The sequence below is a fragment of the Nesoenas mayeri genome (assembly GCF_963082525.1).
Source record: "Nesoenas mayeri genome assembly, chromosome: 1".
NCBI lineage: Eukaryota > Metazoa > Chordata > Aves > Columbiformes > Columbidae > Nesoenas > Nesoenas mayeri.
In genome coordinates, this window is record NC_137541.1 from 137,498,132 (window position 1) to 137,516,730 (window position 18,599).

Below are 18,599 nucleotides of genomic sequence, written 5' to 3' on the forward strand. Positions count from 1 at the left end.
ATGCCTTGAGATGGCACCAAGGATAAGTCATTCCATCAGTTTCCCAGGGATGAAGGTGAGGCTGAGCAGTCTATAGTTACCCAGGTCCTCCTTCTTGCCCTTTTTGAAGACTGGAGTAACATTTGCTTTCCTCCAGTCCTCAGGCACCTCTCCCATTTCCCAAGACTTGGTAAAGATGATGGAAAGTGGTCCAGCAATGACCTCAGCCAGCTCTAAGATCCTCACAGTGTTTCCTCATTGCAGGGAGGAGGCAGCTGTAGTTAAAGGTCGGCAGGGTTACAGAAGTCATTACATTTCTGCCTCCTCCTGGAGCCCTCAGGAAGGCCTCAGTTGTTCACCTAATGAGACAGGAGACATCTTTAGCAGGAACCACTTACACTGCGTCCCCAACATGCATCTTGCTGTCCATTTCTATTTACTTCTGTTGGATACAGGTCACATTAGGAGGGCTTAATCCTGTTATCCTTGAATTGCAGGGAGAAGCTCCCAAACTGGTCAGATCAAGCCCACATAATTCACTTGACAGGACCTTTCTGTGCCAAAGGCATTATGTTACTTCCTGGCTTCCATATGATTAATCTCTCTCAGCACTGTGGTGATGCTGTGAGGTAGGTAATCACAAAATGTTATCCTAGACATACAATAACTGCAAACAGCTCCTGGAATCAGCCTCCAGTCTCCCTTTCCTTACACTTATGAGTACACTTATGGCTGCTTTTCAGCAATGCCAACCATTATTAATAGATGCTGTTCAGTTTTTCATGTTTCTCTGGAGACCCTTTAATTGAAATTGCTAACTGCACTTTTGTAATGCCTTTTGTTACTACACTGCATTGCAAAGCTGGAGAGAAACACTTCAAGATCATTTTGATGAATAAAACAAGACAACCAAAAACGTGTTCAGTTGCCTGAGTCTCTTCTGAGAATCTGAGGTTTTACTGAATTCAGTGTAATGCAGGAAGATACTATTGAAATTCACCCTTGTATCCTATATTTTAAAACTATTGACATATTCTAAAATCAGTACTAGAGGGAATAGTAATCAAGATGAAAAAACAAACCAAGTTGTCCAAAGGGCAATAGTCCATTGCGTGCAAGAGCACTTGTAGCACAAACCATGAATTGGCTGTGAATCTCATTGTGAAACTCTGAAGCACTTCTGAAAATCTAGACAGTTTTAGCTTTTGTATGACTGGTACAATTCCACTGTGTTCACTGTTCCACAGAGCAGTGACTGCTCTGTACAAAAAAAGGTGCTTGGGGAATCCACACAGTCAGATAAAGGCAAACAAACTCATTGGCACTGAAGGATATGAACTTTTTCAGTTAAAAGCCAATCAAGTTTCAGGTTTGTAAGATTTTCACAGAATCACAGAAGGGTTGATGTTGGACCTCTGGAGGTCACCTGGTCCAATCCCCTGCTCAAGCAGGGCCACCTGGAGCTGGTTGCCCAGATTTTCACATCACCACCTTGCCACTGTGGTGGCAGCAACTTGAACCTTTGCGTCGGAGTGACACAAACACTCCTGTTTCCCAGTGCTTGGTGTAGTGAGATGCAGATGAGCAGCCTACAAGCAGAGCTGGAGGTCCTGCCAGGGCTCCATCCTGCCGTAGCAGCAGCTGTGCTCAACTGCCCTGGTTGCAAAATGCTGCCACTGCCCAGCCAGCCCCCTGCCCACCCCATCTCAGTTTTGTAGTGTTTTGTATTATGATATTCTTTATGCTGGAATCAAAAGAGAAGCCTCTCTTCTGACTCCAAATATGTCATTAAGTGGTTTCTAATATGAGGTAATCTGACTTCATGTCTGTATAGCATCATAATTATAATTTATTTGGAAAGAACATTATTTCATATTACTGGTGCACAACTTCATATGAAATGTCTACATTTTTAATCATTTACATTATATTTGTTTATATTAATATTTAGATTGTAAACAATAATTTTATATTATTTTATATTAATATAGTCAGATTGTAATATTTCTTCATTTTTTACTGAGCATATTCTTCATTAAAGAGAATTCTAAATAAAATTGTTTCCATTTACAAACGAAAGATAAGTCATTCTTAGTAGTAGTAGTATAATTGATTTGAACTTCACTGTGGAGTTTACCTATAAACTATTTACCAACTATTGACAGGTATAAGTATGTTTAAAAAGACTGATTTACAGGGGTTTATGTTCTTACCACATCTTTCTTCAGATTCATCTGAACCATCTGGGCAGTCCGAGACTCCATCACAAAATAAATATCTTCTAATGCAAGTTACACCATCATTACAAAGTTCAGCAGGTGGCAAACACTCAACTGAAATAATAAGGACAACAGCAAAGGAAAACTACAAAGGAAAACTGACTTACTTCTGGTTACTCTAGCACAAATCAAATAAACCATTCTATTGTGTTTTACAAATCTGCATGTTTAGAAACCTGGAATGAAATACCACATACTGAAAAGATAATTTTGAAGCAGAATAGAGGAAGTTATTGAAAGTGACATATTATTTTAATCTAAGCTTGAAGTAGGGCTGGAAGAATATTTCCATGAACTCCCATTTCCCTCTTCTACCTGAATAAACTACTTTGTGCAATATAATAAATGACATTTTCCAGTTTATTATGCTTGAATAAAATGAGAAAAGTAGACTTTGGTTTAAATAAGACTGAAAATCTCCAGTTTAAGTACAATTTAATATAATTTCTTCAACGTCAACAAAATGTTGCATTTCATCATACTAAAGAATCTCATATTTTAACCAGCGTATCTTGAAAACAAAAGCCTTTAAGAACGGATTTCAAAATGCAAGGAATATCAGAAACCCTATTCTTTTCAGATTTATAAATTAAATTCACAAGTTAAGAGCAAATTTCTGCAAAAAAAAAATACACGAGCAGATCATTAAAATTGTGGAATCACACTAATAGTATTTTCCTACAGCATAAATGCTCATCCACTGAAAACCTGCTCTTTTAGTCTTTGAATGGCTTTGGTCTCAGACTTCTGTAGAGTTCAAGTGGGTCTCATTAAAGTGAACAAAAACATGCAGCTAAAATAAGCTTCAAATAAATACACATTTTAAAATTCTTGAAAAATTCATTAAATGCTATGGAAACTATTCACCTAAAATTATTCAGTTGATTCCTTTTATTTACTTCAGTAAATGCTTACTGGAAAAGGTCAAAATTTCTTACACAAGAAGGTAAAATATTAATTTGTAAAATAGGTCTTGCAGCCTCTAACCATTATTGATTGATTTATTTTTGCACAAAACTGTTAGTTATGTAATTAGATTAAGTAAATACTTGTATGATATTGTGTTTTATGATATCAGTATAAATGACAAAAACTGGAATTGGTTTGAATGTAATATAGCTTTTCAAAGTGCTTTACAAAACACTTTTAGTATTAGCAATACAGGCAGTGTAATGCAAAAGAGCTGCCATTTTGCATCCAGTTGGTAATTGAAACAAATTAAGATATTTAGTCAAGTGTTGGAGGTGATACAGTGCCAATGAATTAACTGCCACAGATGAGCAGGGTCGAAACTGTGCATTCCAGATCCAGAACAAAAACCCAGCCTATAATCTAGGAATATGTTTGTCATAAGCCAAATATGCAATAAAACGTTGTTTATATAGGACATAATCAATTCCAGTTTTATTCAACTCAGAAAACTAAACAGCATTGCCACCTACTGGATGTAAAGAAATTAACATTTTCTAGAAAACATTTTGACTTCTTTTTTAAAAAGCAGATTTCCTTAAATTGCAATGTGATTGCTATACTCAAAAATGGCAGTAAATACATTAGACCCATTCAAAAATGCATATAAATGTCATATGTATTTTACAATTTGATAAGGCTAGCGGAGATTTTAAAAAATTCAAACAGCTTTGACTTTCTCTCCATTGTAAATCATGTGTGAGTTTGATAACAGGTTTTTTGGTTCAAAAAACCCAAAGAAATAATAGGAAGCAAACAAGAGCAGTCAGTACAAGTGTTGATATATACATCAACATACAGAACACATATACCACTTCTGTAGAATGTAGAATCTTACAAGTCCCTTCACTTTGAAGAGATCTCCTTAGTCAAATCAAAGGTAAACTCTCATATTGTGTATTTGTAGCAATGGGATGTGAGAACTGTTTCATACAACCTTCCTGCTCCTCCCCACACATAGTTACCTACCTGCAGCTGTTGAGGTCTTGCTTGTGGTGAGTTGTCCTGAACCTGGGAAAACACAACACAAGGTTAGAACATGTCATGGTTTAAACTGAGCTAACAATACCACCATGATAGCTGCTCACTCACCCTCTCCCCCAGCCCCCCCAATAAGGGAGAAAATTGAAAGGGAAGGGAGAAACTTGCATTGAGATAAATACAGTTTAATAAAATTAAAAAATACTAATGCACTTCTAGGAAATATATATATATAAATTAGAAATAAAAGATACTCAAGGCATTTCCTCACTAACTCTGTCCACAACTGAGCAGCCAGTCCCAGCAAGCAGCACCTGGTCCCACAGCCAATCCCAGATAAAGAAAAGAGAGGAAAAAGGCAGAAAGGCTCAGAGGTCTCTGCAAAATGGCAAAAGCCAGACTAAATGTCCCACACCAAAAACTCCCCCAGCTTTGATAGCAAAAGTAAGCAAGAAAAAGCAGAAGAATGGACAATCAGAAGGCCCTGACTTCTTAAATAATCAGCATGACACTAACAGAATGGAATACTTTCACTGATCAGTGTGGGTGTCAGTCAAGCTGTGCCTCGTTGCTTCACACCTGTAGGCAGAGCATTCAGTGTCCTTGGTGCTCAGACTAGAGCAACTAAAAACATTAGCTCTGTGCTAGGGTGTTATCTGCTTGTTCTCAAAATAAGTCCGAATAATGAGCTTACTAGCTATGAAAAATAAAGGTTTCTAACTGCAACAAGAATATTAACCCATTTTCAGTCAAACCAGCACAGAACATTACTTCTTGCTCTCCGGGAGTGTCTCTGCAGTTGCTTGGGCAGAACTAAGCAGCAATCAATCTGCCCTTATCACAGTGTTCACAGCATCAGAGTATGTTTGGGATTGGAAGGGACCTCAAAAGATCATCTAGTCCAATCCCCCTTCTGGAGCAGGAACGCCTAGGTGAGGTCGCACAGGAACATGTCCAGGTGGGTTTTGAATGTCTCCAGGGAAGGAGATTCCACAACCTCCCTGGGCAGCCTGTTCCAGTGCTCGGTCACCCTTACTGAGTAGAAGTTTTTTTCTCAAATTTAAGTGGAACCTCTTGTGTTCCAGCTTGATTCCATTACCCCTTGTCCTATCATTGTTTGCCACCAAGAAGTGCCTGGCTCCATTCTCATGGCAGTCACCCTTTATATATTTATAAACATTAATAAGCTCCGCCTTTAGTCTCCTCCTCTCCAAACTAAAGAGACCCGGCTCCCTCAGCCTTTCTTCATAAGGGAGGTGCTCCACTCCCTTAATCATCTTCGTTGCCCTTATGAGATGTGCAGTATTTGCTGTATTCCCACACCCCAGCTTAGGTAATGATACATTAATGCCTGCTTGAGTGGCTTGATTCTGAAGGTCAAATGTCATCATAAGTGTAAGAAAATTAATGTGGAACCCAAGTTAATTTGAAATGTGTTTCTTTTAGATCTAGTCACATGCTTTTCAATAAATCCAAAAGAACTTTTTGTGTTTCTTTCCCATCAAAATACATCATGACAATGCTTTCTTGTCTTCCCCGGTATGTAGAAGTTCTGACCTGAAGTTGTTGTCAAGGGGCTGGTAGTTAGACTCACGGGATCTGTTGAAACAAAACAAGTTGTGACAACTTCAATATTAGTACTAAAATGTGTATGTGCATCTTCTTATAAATAATGTTGCTCAGCAAATCAGTTATTGCAGTGTGAATAGAAGACCCTCAAATCTGTCTAGTATTTGTATGTTTACACACAGGCATATGTACATACTTATGCTTATACATATTTACACGTGAAAGAATGCATAAGTACATAAGGACATTTGAATTAGTGATAGTAAACCGCCAAACACTGTGGAAAATATGAATGCTTATTTGTGATTGCTTCAACACAGCTTCCTACTTAGTGGTGCTTTTAATAATTATTTTCGTACTGAGGATGCCTGTGGCATTTTCAGCTCCCAAATAGTCTTTTTTTTGCCTCTTTGAATTTGCATTAGGTTTCCTGTTTACTGTTTTAACTTACTACATTAAGACTCAAATATGTGAGCAGGATGACAATGTCCCCAGCAGAAAAGATCTGCATGTCACTACAGTTAGAGGATCCCTCCCTTAGTTTATAAAATGAAAGGCTAGAAGGAAAAAAGTGAGAGGTGTAGTAAGGCCTACCCTATAGCTTGTCATCTACCAGTTTTGCTGGCAGAAGTTGCTGATCATTGGCCATCACAGGCTTGCTGTTGTTAGATATCCCTGCTCTCCCAGACCTACCAGTGCACAAACTTGCATGAGGACTTCCTGCTAATTATCTGTCAAAACATGTTGATTTAGCAGATGCTATTAAACTAAGCTAGGCCATTTTGTATTAAACAGGTTACAAAGCATCCTGTGTCGGCAAATTTAAGGATGAAGTTCTACCAGCAGAGAGACAGGAGAGCCCAGCAGAAGATGAAGGGAAAGTGCAGATGGATAGACTGTTCTCACACAGCTGCTTTCAGAGAAGGAAGCCTCATTCATAGCTTCACAGTAGTTTTGAAAGTCTTATATACATATATCTACCTACATATTTGTCTGTACATTTTCTAAAGGATCATTATTTCAGAAGGAATGAAACATTTGAAGATCTAAGACATGGATGCACGCAAGAGCAGGAAGTCCTTACAAAAGTGATTAGGAAGCTGTATCTTGGAGGTTGTTGAAAAAACTGGGATTGTTACAGACATTCCCAAAAGTGCATGCACAAGTTGACAGCAAAAGCCATGAAAGTAAAAGCACAAGACAGTGACAGAGGCATCAGTGGTATAAGCACAACTCACAAACGGTCAGTCACTGGGCAATCTCACTGAAGTAACACGTGAGGTGGATAAAGCTGTTTTTAGGGTCAACAGAGCCAAACCCCAAGCACTGAATAGATGTAAACATACTACATGTGTTAGAACTTGTGTATAACGTAGGCTTTGGACTGAAATAGAAAGAACAAGGAAGCAGACAGTGTTACCAAACATAAAAAAAATGATCCCAAACAGAGCCAAGAGCAAGAGGGAAGGAATCCACACCAGGAACATTATGCCCTTTCCATCCTGGGATGCTGACAACTCCCATTTCTCCTACCCCTTCCTCTGGCACCTCCCCCTCACCTCCCCATTTCTTCTTCAGGAAGATTAGCAACATTGAACTTATGAATCAGGAGAGCATCAAGATAGCAGAGGAAGGTATAGATAGGAGAAAAATTTTATGTTAGCAATTTTAGCTATATCATTGGGAATAATCTCTAGTAACTATGCACTTTGGACTATGCGTATTACTAGGCCTGTAACTGGACTAATAATAATAAGCCTTTCAACATTATGGCTATAATCAGACTGTCAATAGATACTTGGCTCCTATATTCATAGGTGCATTTCTTTAACTCACATAAATTGCACGAAGCTTCTGGTCTGGTAACCTGCCCTGGAGAATTTGTATGTGTTAATTTGTATGTAGTATGTGATAGCAATACCTGCATCTAGTGCTACAAAGCACCTACCATATTTTAAAACTACTAACATATTCTAAAATCAGAAGTATTAAAGGGAATAGTAATCATGATGAAAAAACAAACCAAGTTGTCTAAAGGGCAACAGTGCCATTGTGTGCAAGAGCACTTGTAGCACGAATTATGAATTGACTGTAAATCATTGTTGTGAAACCCTGAAGCACTCCTGAAAGTCTAGACAATTTTAGCTTCTATATGACTGTATTAAGTGACCCTAGTAACTGTGCTTTACTTTCACATAAGTGAAAATTCAAAAAGGTGGAAAAATTGGCAGGTATCCCAAACGCACATATGGCTTGTTGCCACTCATTCCACTGGTTTTGCAAAGTCTGCTAAGAAACCTAAATATATAAATTTAGAAAAGCTTTGAGCTTTTGAATGGAAAGTGTTAAGACTGAAAATGTAACATAAGAGTCATGAAGCAACAATTTGTCCTCCAGCCAGAATTGTGTTTCTGTGAGGTTATGAGCTGAAACTGCTAAATCCATGGTAACTGTATCAATTGCTTGGAAATACCAGGCATCAGTGAAAATGAAAAGAGGAAAAATCAACCAGCTCCATGAAGTGGACATTCTGTCTATTTTTACATCTATGCACATCACTGACATTTTCAGCTCAGTTGCACGTATTCTTCAGTGACTGTTAAAACTGCTTAAGAAATAACATCCTTAGTTAAAAAGGAAGAGGGCATTCACAACTTATATTTGGTAGTGATTCAGGGAGAGATGTAAATCATATCCAAAAGCTGTGGACATAAGAGGCTACACTTCAGCTACAAAGTTCTACTCAAGCACAATTCATAACTTAAACTACTGTGTAGCCTCCAGGGCACAGCTAAATCATGTGTACATAGCTTTGACTGCAAGTGGGTTAGCTTTTTTTTTGTTTGTATCTACCAGTGTAAGAATATCAATTAAATTCTGTCCTATAGAACAGGTCAGACTGTAATATCTTTAATAAAATGTGAGCAAAACTTGTAGACTCCAACCTAATAAGTCATAGTAACTAAAAATCATTCATTTTGATGAGATGTGTAATACTACTTTTTAACTGTAAGGATCTGCACTTTTTTATTTAGTGATATCTAAAATATAATATGATACAATATACAATACCTCAAACAAAAACCATGTCTCAAAACAACAGAAGGATAGCAGAAACGAACTACTGACTAACACTTTGGAGTTGTATTACCATAATGCTTGCAGTGGAACAAAGATCTATCTGTCATATGTATTTTATCGATTGATAAGGCTAGTGGAGGTTTTCAAAGATTCATCAGCTTTTGCTTTCTTTCCATTGGAGGTCATGTGAGAGTCTGCTAACAGGTTGTTTTGTTTTGTTTTGTTTTTCAAAAAACCCAAAGAAATGATGGGAAGTAAAAACAAGCAGTCAGTATAAGTGTCAATATATACATCAACATAAGAACACATATACCACTTCTGTAGAATGTAGAATCTTACAAGTCCCTTCTCTTTGAAGAGATCTCCTCAATCAAATCAAAGGTAAACCCTCATGTTGCATACTTGTAGCAATGGGGTGCAAGAACTGAATGATGGAGGACTGTTTCATACAACTTTCCTGCTCCTCCCCATACATAGTTACCTACCTGCAGTTGTTGAGGATCTGCTTGTGGTGAGTTGTCCTGAACCTGGGCAAACACAATGCAACATTAGAACATTACTTCTTGCTCTCTGGGAGTGTCTCTGCAGTTACTTGGGCAGAACTAAGCAGCAACCAATCTGCCCTTATGAGATGTGCAGTATTTGCTGTATTCCCACACCCCAGCTTAGGTAATGATACGTTAATGCCTGCTTGAGTGGTTTGATCCTGAAGGTCAAATGTCATCATAAGTGTAAGAAAATTAATGTGAAACCCAAGTTAATTTGAAATGTGTTTCTTTTAGATCTAGTCACATGCTTTTCAATAACTTCAAAAGATCTCTGTGTGTTTCTTTCCCATCAAAATACGTCATGACAACGCTTTCTTGTCTTCCCCGGTATGTAGAAGTTCTGACCTGAAGTTGTTGTCAAGGGGCTTGTAGTTAGACTCACGGGATCTGTTGAAACAAAACAAGTTGTGACAACTTCAATATTAGTACTAAAATGTGTGTGTGCATCTTCTTATAAATAATGTTGCTCAGCAAATCAGTTATTGCAGTGTGAATAGAAGACCCTCAAACCTGTCTAGTATTTGTATGTCTACACACAGGCATATGTACATACTTATGCTTATACATATTTACTCATGAACAAACGTCATAACAATACCTGCACCTAGTGCTACAAAGAACCTGCTGTGTTATGCAGCTGTCTGACTGACTTTTGGCACATTTGTACTTAGTGAAAATGCAAGACCAAGGATTTGTGTCTGCTCCATACGCTCTCATTGTAAGACTTCTAGTAACAGTGGAATGAAAGTCTGTCAACCTTTCTCAGTGCATCAGCAACCACAGCATAAGAGTAGGACTCCAGCCTCATCTACCTGTTTAAAGCTGCAAAAACTTCAGCTTGTGTCTCAGCTGGTTGACAGAGACTCAGGTTTTGTTTTGATCCTCTAATTAAGTTCTTGGAGCTTTCCTACAGACTTCAGATCACAGTTTCTCAAATGATCAGAAATGATGAAGGGCAGCTAACTATCACTGAATTGACCCAAACAATCAAGCCATAACTACAGCCAAGGAAGCTTTACTAAGTTATACTGTCTGAATAGCAAGTGTCTTCATCTTGTATTGATAATAAAAAATAGTTTCTGTTTTATAAAAGATCCTGACCTGATGAAGTTACAGGCATCGTTGTAGTAGGATTTTCAGCAGCCACTGGAAGAAAGCATATTGTTTGTTATGAACACTTTTTATAGCACAGTATCTAGTTTTATATAACTCAGAAAGAAAGGCTAAAAAATAAAATAAATTAGCTATGACTGTTTCACTTTGAATCACTAGCAGTGTCCCACTTCCCTCCTTTTGACCATCTCAACTTGTTCCCAGCCTTTTCTCAAACTCTATGATCTTCCTCAGGAGGAAAGGTCTATAATAATCCCTTTCAATCCTCAGTCCTTACTTATTGTCTTTCATACAATATATCTTCATCTGAAAAATCTCCATCTTGACATTTTCTATACTATGGAGCTTTACAGAGCACCTGTGTCTTATAGAAAAGTATTTGGATCAGATATATGAGTTAAAATTAACCTGGGATAATTTACAAGTTACTTTTAATCACTATGAAAAAACCGTGATTTCAAGCAAGTCGCACCTGTGTCATAGTTCCTTCCCCCTCTGAAACTGAAATAATACTCATCTTGCACAACATCTTGCCATATATGATTGTAATTGTTAATTAGTTACAGTTGTTACAGGTTATGTTATCGAAGCACTCCTGATGCAATGGTCATATCATGTGAAAAGCAGCATTTTAATGATGCACAACAAGAAAAGCTTGGCAACTTCAAAGTTCATCAACAGATATACAATCTTTCAAAAAGCTCTTCGTACTTTTCTTTGGTGGCATTTTTGAAGTACAATGAGCAATCACTTTCCACAGTGATGTGCAGTTATTTAAAACAACTTTTTATATGTGGTGCAAGCAGTAAAGAGAAATAAAGATGTCAAGACTCTGAATTTAGCCTTTGAATATCTGAAGTACTTGGCAAAAAATGAACCTTTTAGAATAGAGTAAGAGACATTGTGCACCAGATGTCCCACTCCTCCTAAAGCAATCAGTTGCTACTTAATAGTATCTCCCATAGGTCTTCAAAGATCAGCTAATCAACTTCCACTTCAAAGGATGCAAACCACCTTTTTACCCTCATCCTCAGTGAAGACCTGTTACCTCAACAAAGGTAAAAACAATGATTCACATTGATTTTGCTGGATTTCCACTTAGGCTTTGATAAATTTTCCAGTACTTAAATAAAGTCATTACATTTGTATATTTGCAGAATTTAAAACTACCTAGTCTTTAAAGCCTCATTCATTTTTTTTTCATTTACACTTCACCTAAGCATTAAAGGATTATGAAGTCTGTTCCTTGGGCATACTTCTCCAGAAGCCATACCCTGTATTCAGGTTATTGTTCTTACTGACATCTTTTCAATAAATGAGTCCTCATTCTCTGTGAGGCTGAGCCCTTGTCCTTATTCTTTAGCAAAACACAATGATAATTGCATTTACTGATGAAACAACACGGTTGGGGCTTAATAGCATTAACTTGAGGGAAAATGAAATTACAAAGGTTTTGCTACATAAATGAGATGAAATTGAGGGGTTTTAACTGGGAAATCACTACTTCGTCCTTTACTGCCTCCTTCATGAACACACCCAACGCTGACTCACACTTTCTCATTGACAAGATTGTAAATGTTTCTTTCAGCTGCTGCTGAAAGTTCTGTAACAGGGAAGGAGAATGCCCATGGGAGCTCTTTTGCTGATTGGGAGTCAAAGTTTTAATCTGCGTAAACTGTGGTTCTCAAGGATTTGTACAGACAAAAAATGTTTGCTAGCATTACCTGTGACTTGTATGCTGTTCACATCAATTTTCAAAGTCTGAGTTTTATCTGTGTTGATACCCAAAACCAGTTCATTTTTTACTTTCTCAACTGTTATCTTCTGGGTAAAATAAAGGTCGAAGGTCACAATAACACTAGCAACATAAGACAGAAAAGGTGATTAGATATGCAAGATAGTGAAGAAAATCCAATCAATATATGACGTATCACATAGACAATATTTAATTCCGACACAGCTTCCATTTACAAAGTCAGAGTATCTTTACATCTTGGCTGGCTAAGATGAAACATAAAGAAAAACCTCTTCATTATCAGGTAGGTTTGAACCATGGAGAAACAGATTTTCTTTCTTTATCTACTCTTTTTTTTTTAATCTACTCATTTTCACATCCCTTCTACATATTATTTTCAAGTTATATATTTGTAGCAAGATTAAGCTAGTGTCAAAATATGTTAGCTAAAGCTTTTCTCTGTTAAATTTAATTGCAAAATTTTTTATTTTTAAGCATTTATACTACCTGATTGCAACTGACTCATCAGTTGTTTTTGATAAGGGGTGATCAATCCTGTTATTTTGCTTAGCACAGCTTACAGTTTGCAATATAGGGAAAAACTCTCCTCTTTAATTTCTTACATGTTTCTGATAATCTTTAGGCCACACTGACAAAACAAAAGCTTTTATTGCTATCTTTGTGACACAGCAGTTTCAAGGGTGAAATAATGAGGAGATTGCCCAAAGGGGTAAAAACTTTTAAATTAACATAGTCAACTAGAAAATAATTTTTGAGACAAAGTAATATTTCAAGTATTATTTCAAAGCAGAAATGCAGACAGCTCCTTTTTGATCTATTAAAAACCAGACAAAACATCCACTGACATCAAGTTTTCTGTGATTTCAGTGGTCTTTTTTGTCAAGATACAGGAGTATCTGTATAGATGTTTGCGGTGCAGATACCTAGATTCCCATTGTAATTGATGGGAAGAAATAAGCTATCATTTTGCATGACTGATCTCCTAAAAAAACCCATCAAAATAGACCAGATGTGAAAATTCTGGAAACCCAGCACTTACAGTCTTGAGCAGCTAGCTCAGAGATGTCTCCATCTTTTATGCCCAAATTTGGTAAGAGAATAGTCCCATTCTATGTGCAGAAATCGAATTGTGCTGATTTGATCTTCACAAAGACAAAAAAATGGAAATGACCTACTCCTACCACTCTGTATTCTATTCCCTTAACGTTATAAAATCCTTCATAAAGTGATCATACTCCACCTTTCTAACCAATTAGGTTTATGCCCTCACTATTCCAGTCAAAAAAATAATCTAATTCAAATCTGCTGCTCACTGTTAACATACATGTATTCACAGTTGGTTAATACCTGTTTTTCTTTTGCAAGCAAACTGAACGCTCTCCTCTGAGTATTTATCCACTTTATGTATTTACAGAAAACATTCCTATTGTATAAACGGCTGGTATCACAGAATCACAGAACTGCATCATCCATTGTCACGTAATGTGCGCTTTAATTTTGTGGTCTCACCTGCAAGGCAACTAATTTAATAATTCATTTCTCAAGGTTTTCCAGGTCTTCTGGACTCCTAATCTTTTGTCCTCTGCTCTGTCGTCACCTATCATAGTATGTCGTCAGACCTTTCTTTGTCAAAAACTCATTGCCAATGATAAGAAGTGATATCAGCCACCCAGTTTAAGTAGGTTTCCACAAGCAAGCTCTCCACAAACTGATAGCCTTTCCTTGCTAGCTAGTTTCCTATCTAATTCACTGTCCTTAGGTTTCCCGTTTTTCTTTCTAAATTAACAGTCTTAGCAACTATTAGATCTTTTTTCTTCTCATCCTAAAGGATGTTGTTGGAGGGAAGATATGTCTTGAAGCTTCATATGCTTTTTAGAGGGCCTTATCCAATCTCTAAAGATGTATTTTCTCATCCAGTCACTGTCCTCAAAAGAACTTTCCAAATTAATAATATCATTGTCTCTTGCTCATACTTTAAATAAGCTTTGTTATATACAATTACCTATTCTCTGACATCTCGAGTCTTTCACGACCATCGTCAGATTTCCTATAGAAAAAAAAAAACAAACAACAATAAACTAAAGCACAACACAAAAGCAGATAATTCCCCTTGAGTTTACGATCTTGTGAACAGGATGGAAGCAGGTTCTGAAAGTTTAATAATGGGAGACAGTATTACATGTGTTTCACTGAATTAAGACCTCTTAAAGAACAGTATAGATGGAATTAACACTATGGATTTTACTGTATATGCTGGACTTTTTTGCCAGCTGACCTTCAGTAGGATGACCAACATAATGAGATATTGAAAAATGAGATAAAAGAAGATTTAATAAATGAAGCAGGTCTTACTGTGCCTATTTTATCGACTCTTTCGGACTCACAGGGTCTAGCTTTTCCTGGTGTCAAAAGACAGCTTTACTTGCTAACACCTTAAGGAATATGATTTAAGTGGAGCTGTGTCCACAGGGACATATGAGTGTATTTCCATTCATCTCAGCTGATGCCTGCAGATCTCTAACATGAACTTTCTTCTAGACAGCAAGAGTCAACAACCCTGCAAACATAGCATGACGTACAGCAGGCATGGACTTTCAGGAGCCCAAGAAGGAAGTTTTCCCAAGGAAACCCAGTAGTGCCAAATTTCCCACAGCAGCACTTGGGAGACATAAGAACTGAAAGGAATAATATAGGACGTTCCCAATGATGTCTTGAAAAACAAGTTATTGGTAAGTTATTGTAAAGTTTAATTAAACTGTACCTACATGAACTGGGAAATTTCACATCTCTCAAATTCTTTCTTCAGATCACTTGCTTGAAAGACATTTTGTATCTAGGCGGAAAAGAGAAATCTTGAACCAATACAGTTACTACAAGTTATTAAAAGTATAGCCAGTTGCACACTGCATTCATGGTTGTAATACTAAATATTTCCTTCTCAATTCTAGACTACAGAAGCAAACTTTTTCTTTGATACTTTACTGATTTTCACACATAAAGAATATATTAAATTCTGACCAGGCTTAGGACCTGAAATATTTCATTTTGGAGAGAGAAGAGGGCATCAACAGCAGATTGTGTTAGGGAATTAATGTACCTACTACATAGTCTTGAATTAACAAGAGACCAATGTGTTCTTACCAGTTGTTCAACATCAAAAGCAAGGACTTTGAAAGAAACTGATGATCTGTTTTGCAAATCAGGATTGAAGGATGTCCCAGAGAGTATTTTAAATGTTCCCATGTAGGCATGAATACTCCCATCCGCTTCAGCTAGATAATTAAAAATAAAATTCAATGTTCTGAATTTTATAGAAATAAATGAAAAGCATTACATTAGATTTTATTCCACACAGATCATCAATACAGTAACTTTTAGCTTTCTATTTTTCTTTGTAATCAGAGATGTTTTTCCTGATTTTAAAAAACTGATAGACATTTTAAAATGTCTATAATATCTACAACTGTAAACATATTTTTATGAATACTGTTTGTAGTTTGCTTTCATTACTCCAATTCTGTTTTAAATGCTGAATTTCCCAGCTGCACTGCGAATGGATAAAGGAGACAATGGTATGCCCAGTTATGTCTAACACAGGGGACAAATATATGTGGGAAGAATTATAGTTAGTGTATGATGAGGTTTTGTGTGTTCTGTATTGAAAATACTAATAATTGCTACTTCACACTCTCTGTATTAACTGCTGTATACTCTTAGTATAAATGTGCACTGTTTTTGATAACAGCGCTGGAAACACTAGTGTCAGACCAGTTAAATTATTTTTGACCTGACCTTTTTTACCAATACATGCATGAAATTCTGGGAACATTTATGAGAAAATTAGAAACAGGTCCTTACTTAAAATTTTATCTGGATTTTTAATATGTTACAGCATATGAGGTATGCATAAAGCAATTCATTATGCACAAACATATTTCCTCACTGTGTAACACGCTGGAAATTTTCAGACAAGACCTCAGTTAATGTAGTTAATAGAAAATGCCTTTTGCTTACCAATTACAGTCCCAGTGGTATTTTTGCGTTGTGTTTGAAGGCATTAACATCCAAAATCAGTTTTAACACAAAAGCAGATAACTAATAAATTCTATAATAAACTGCTTGTGATAGAATACATAGCCTAGTGACACTGACTTCCCACTGTCAACTAGTAGCAGACCACTTTGAGTTCTTTGAAGGTCATTTATCCTTAAGACAATTGCAAATCTATTTAAACAAATGTTTCTTTTGTTATATATGTCAAATATATATTTTAAGTGTTTTACAATTATCTTTTGCACATAACTAAATTCTTGCCTATTCATCTTCTAATACCTAAGCCATTAAAGCCTGTCTCTAACTATATGCAACAGTAGACTATCATTACCTTTAAGCTCATTTTATTTCCCTGGAATGTGATAGTATTCTGTTAGAGGGGAAGGAAGTCGATAGGGAGAACAAGGTTTAAAATTAGGAATGAAAAACAATACCAACTAACGGCATAAACATGAATATTCTGATAAAACATTTTTTGAAAAAGTATGGCTTACTGTTACTTTAATCTTCATGTTATTCAGTATGAAACAGTGTAGACACTTGGTTAATGAAGGCACCAAAAACTTCAGTGTATTAGAGTTATTTTTTCACCTATGAAAATCATTATAATTTTAAAATATAGTTCTTGAACCTTTTGCTTAACCTGTTTCCTTTACCTCATTTCAAAACATCTTTTTGCTATTAGCTATGAGGGCTCCATAGACCTAGATACATTTTCTTTCAAACAAAAATCTAGATCACAAAAGGGCTGATGTTGGAAGAGAGCTCTGGAGGTCCTGTGGTCCAGCCTCTTTGTTCAAGCAGGGCCAACTGCAGCCAGTTGCCCAGTATCATGCCCAGACAGCTTTTGACTGTCTCTGAGGACGGAGACTCCACAGTCTCATCAGCCATTCACTGGACTCTCTGCAGTAGCTCCATATGTCTTAGGTACTGGGCAGCCCAGAACTGGACCCAATACTCCAGGTGTAGCCTTACCATGAAACAGTTAGCATATATCCACAAAATCTTAAAACCAAAATTTCAGTTCCATTTGAAAATCATCCTATATTGATTTTTTTTGTTTGTTTAGTTTACTGAGTATCAGTAGCTTGATTCTGTCACACTCTGAGCATTGGCTAAGTACTTTAACTGTACATAGGGCTGGGAGCTGACTGTCTAATGCAGGATCTCTCTCATAGCAATAAATTATCTAAAATAATTGTTTTGTTTTGTTTTGTTTTTTAATGAAAATATTCTAAGAGATGTAGAAGCTCCCCACAGACTTCAGTGGATTATCAATATCTTTCTGAGTCAGACCTCATACACCAAGAAAAAAAGCAAATATTTGCAATTTTCCGTATTACCTTCCCTAGTTAATGAATATAATTGAATAACCAAATCTTTACAGTTTGAGTTGTATTCCAAGAACCTATTGCAAAGTCTAAACCATGAAAATTATTTTCTATGGCTACAGAACATGCTTCAAGTGCTTGTATTTTTGCCTGTTTTGCTTTCATCAGTTGCCGAGAAGGAGAGGAGAAAAACATAACACTACCCCCATCTCCCCCAGCATTAAAAGCATGAAATATTAAACATAATTACAATGACACCATCACTGCCTTTGAAGTCTGAACATCTACTGAAGAACTTCTGAAAAAGTTAAAGGCTGGCTACTTACCTTGTTCTAACTCCTGGATTGCTAGCCATGAAAGTACAACCAGTGCAACACAAACAAGTACAAAAATTGCAAGCAGAGAAACAAACAAAATTTCATAGTAACTAAGAGGAACATATTTCTTCTCAGATGATTTTCTCAGCTTCATTTCTGTCTTAAAAGCTTGTATAAATTAAGGACTGGCAAAAGACACAAATAACCTGAATAGGAGGGTAATAATCCACCTGAACAGATATTTATAGGAGAAGCCTGTAAATTAATTACACCATAAAACTTCATTGACATCAGTTTTTACAACATTCCTGAACAACCATATTCATGCACAAGATACACAATATGAAGAAAAGAAATCTCTTCAGAAAGGAAACATGATTATGTCTCAGACAAAGAACAAGCAAAAACACAGAAGTGTAAGGCTGTTCACTGCATTTGCACTACTTTTTCATTTGATATTTTAAAGTGAAATTGAATATAACATGTTGGTGTCAGATTTAGTGCTTATACACGTTTTTTGGTAATTCTTCACAAGTGCAGTTATGAAGACAGCAGTGAAATCCATACATTTTAGTATTCTACTTTAAAATTTTATTTAAAAGTAATTTTACTTGTATAAGTAA

The 18,599-nt window shown here is 36.5% G+C and overlaps 1 protein-coding gene across 1 annotated transcript in view; it reads right to left on the bottom strand.

Moving 5' to 3' along the window:
• Nucleotides 1–18,130, bottom strand: part of TMPRSS15 (transmembrane serine protease 15) — a gene marked incomplete at both ends in the record, with an annotated part of 58,108 nt that extends 39,978 nt beyond the window's left edge. Inside the window, 9 exons of the mRNA XM_080359724.1 lie at nucleotides 2,193–2,312; nucleotides 4,197–4,238; nucleotides 5,766–5,807; nucleotides 10,508–10,552; nucleotides 12,244–12,377; nucleotides 14,278–14,322; nucleotides 15,041–15,108; nucleotides 15,417–15,547; nucleotides 17,986–18,130. Of these exons, the coding sequence (XP_080215850.1) occupies nucleotides 2,193–2,312; nucleotides 4,197–4,238; nucleotides 5,766–5,807; nucleotides 10,508–10,552; nucleotides 12,244–12,377; nucleotides 14,278–14,322; nucleotides 15,041–15,108; nucleotides 15,417–15,547; nucleotides 17,986–18,130 (772 nt within the window). The remainder of the gene's footprint in view (nucleotides 1–2,192; nucleotides 2,313–4,196; nucleotides 4,239–5,765; nucleotides 5,808–10,507; nucleotides 10,553–12,243; nucleotides 12,378–14,277; nucleotides 14,323–15,040; nucleotides 15,109–15,416; nucleotides 15,548–17,985) is intronic.
• Between the last annotated feature and the right edge of the window lie 469 nt (nucleotides 18,131–18,599).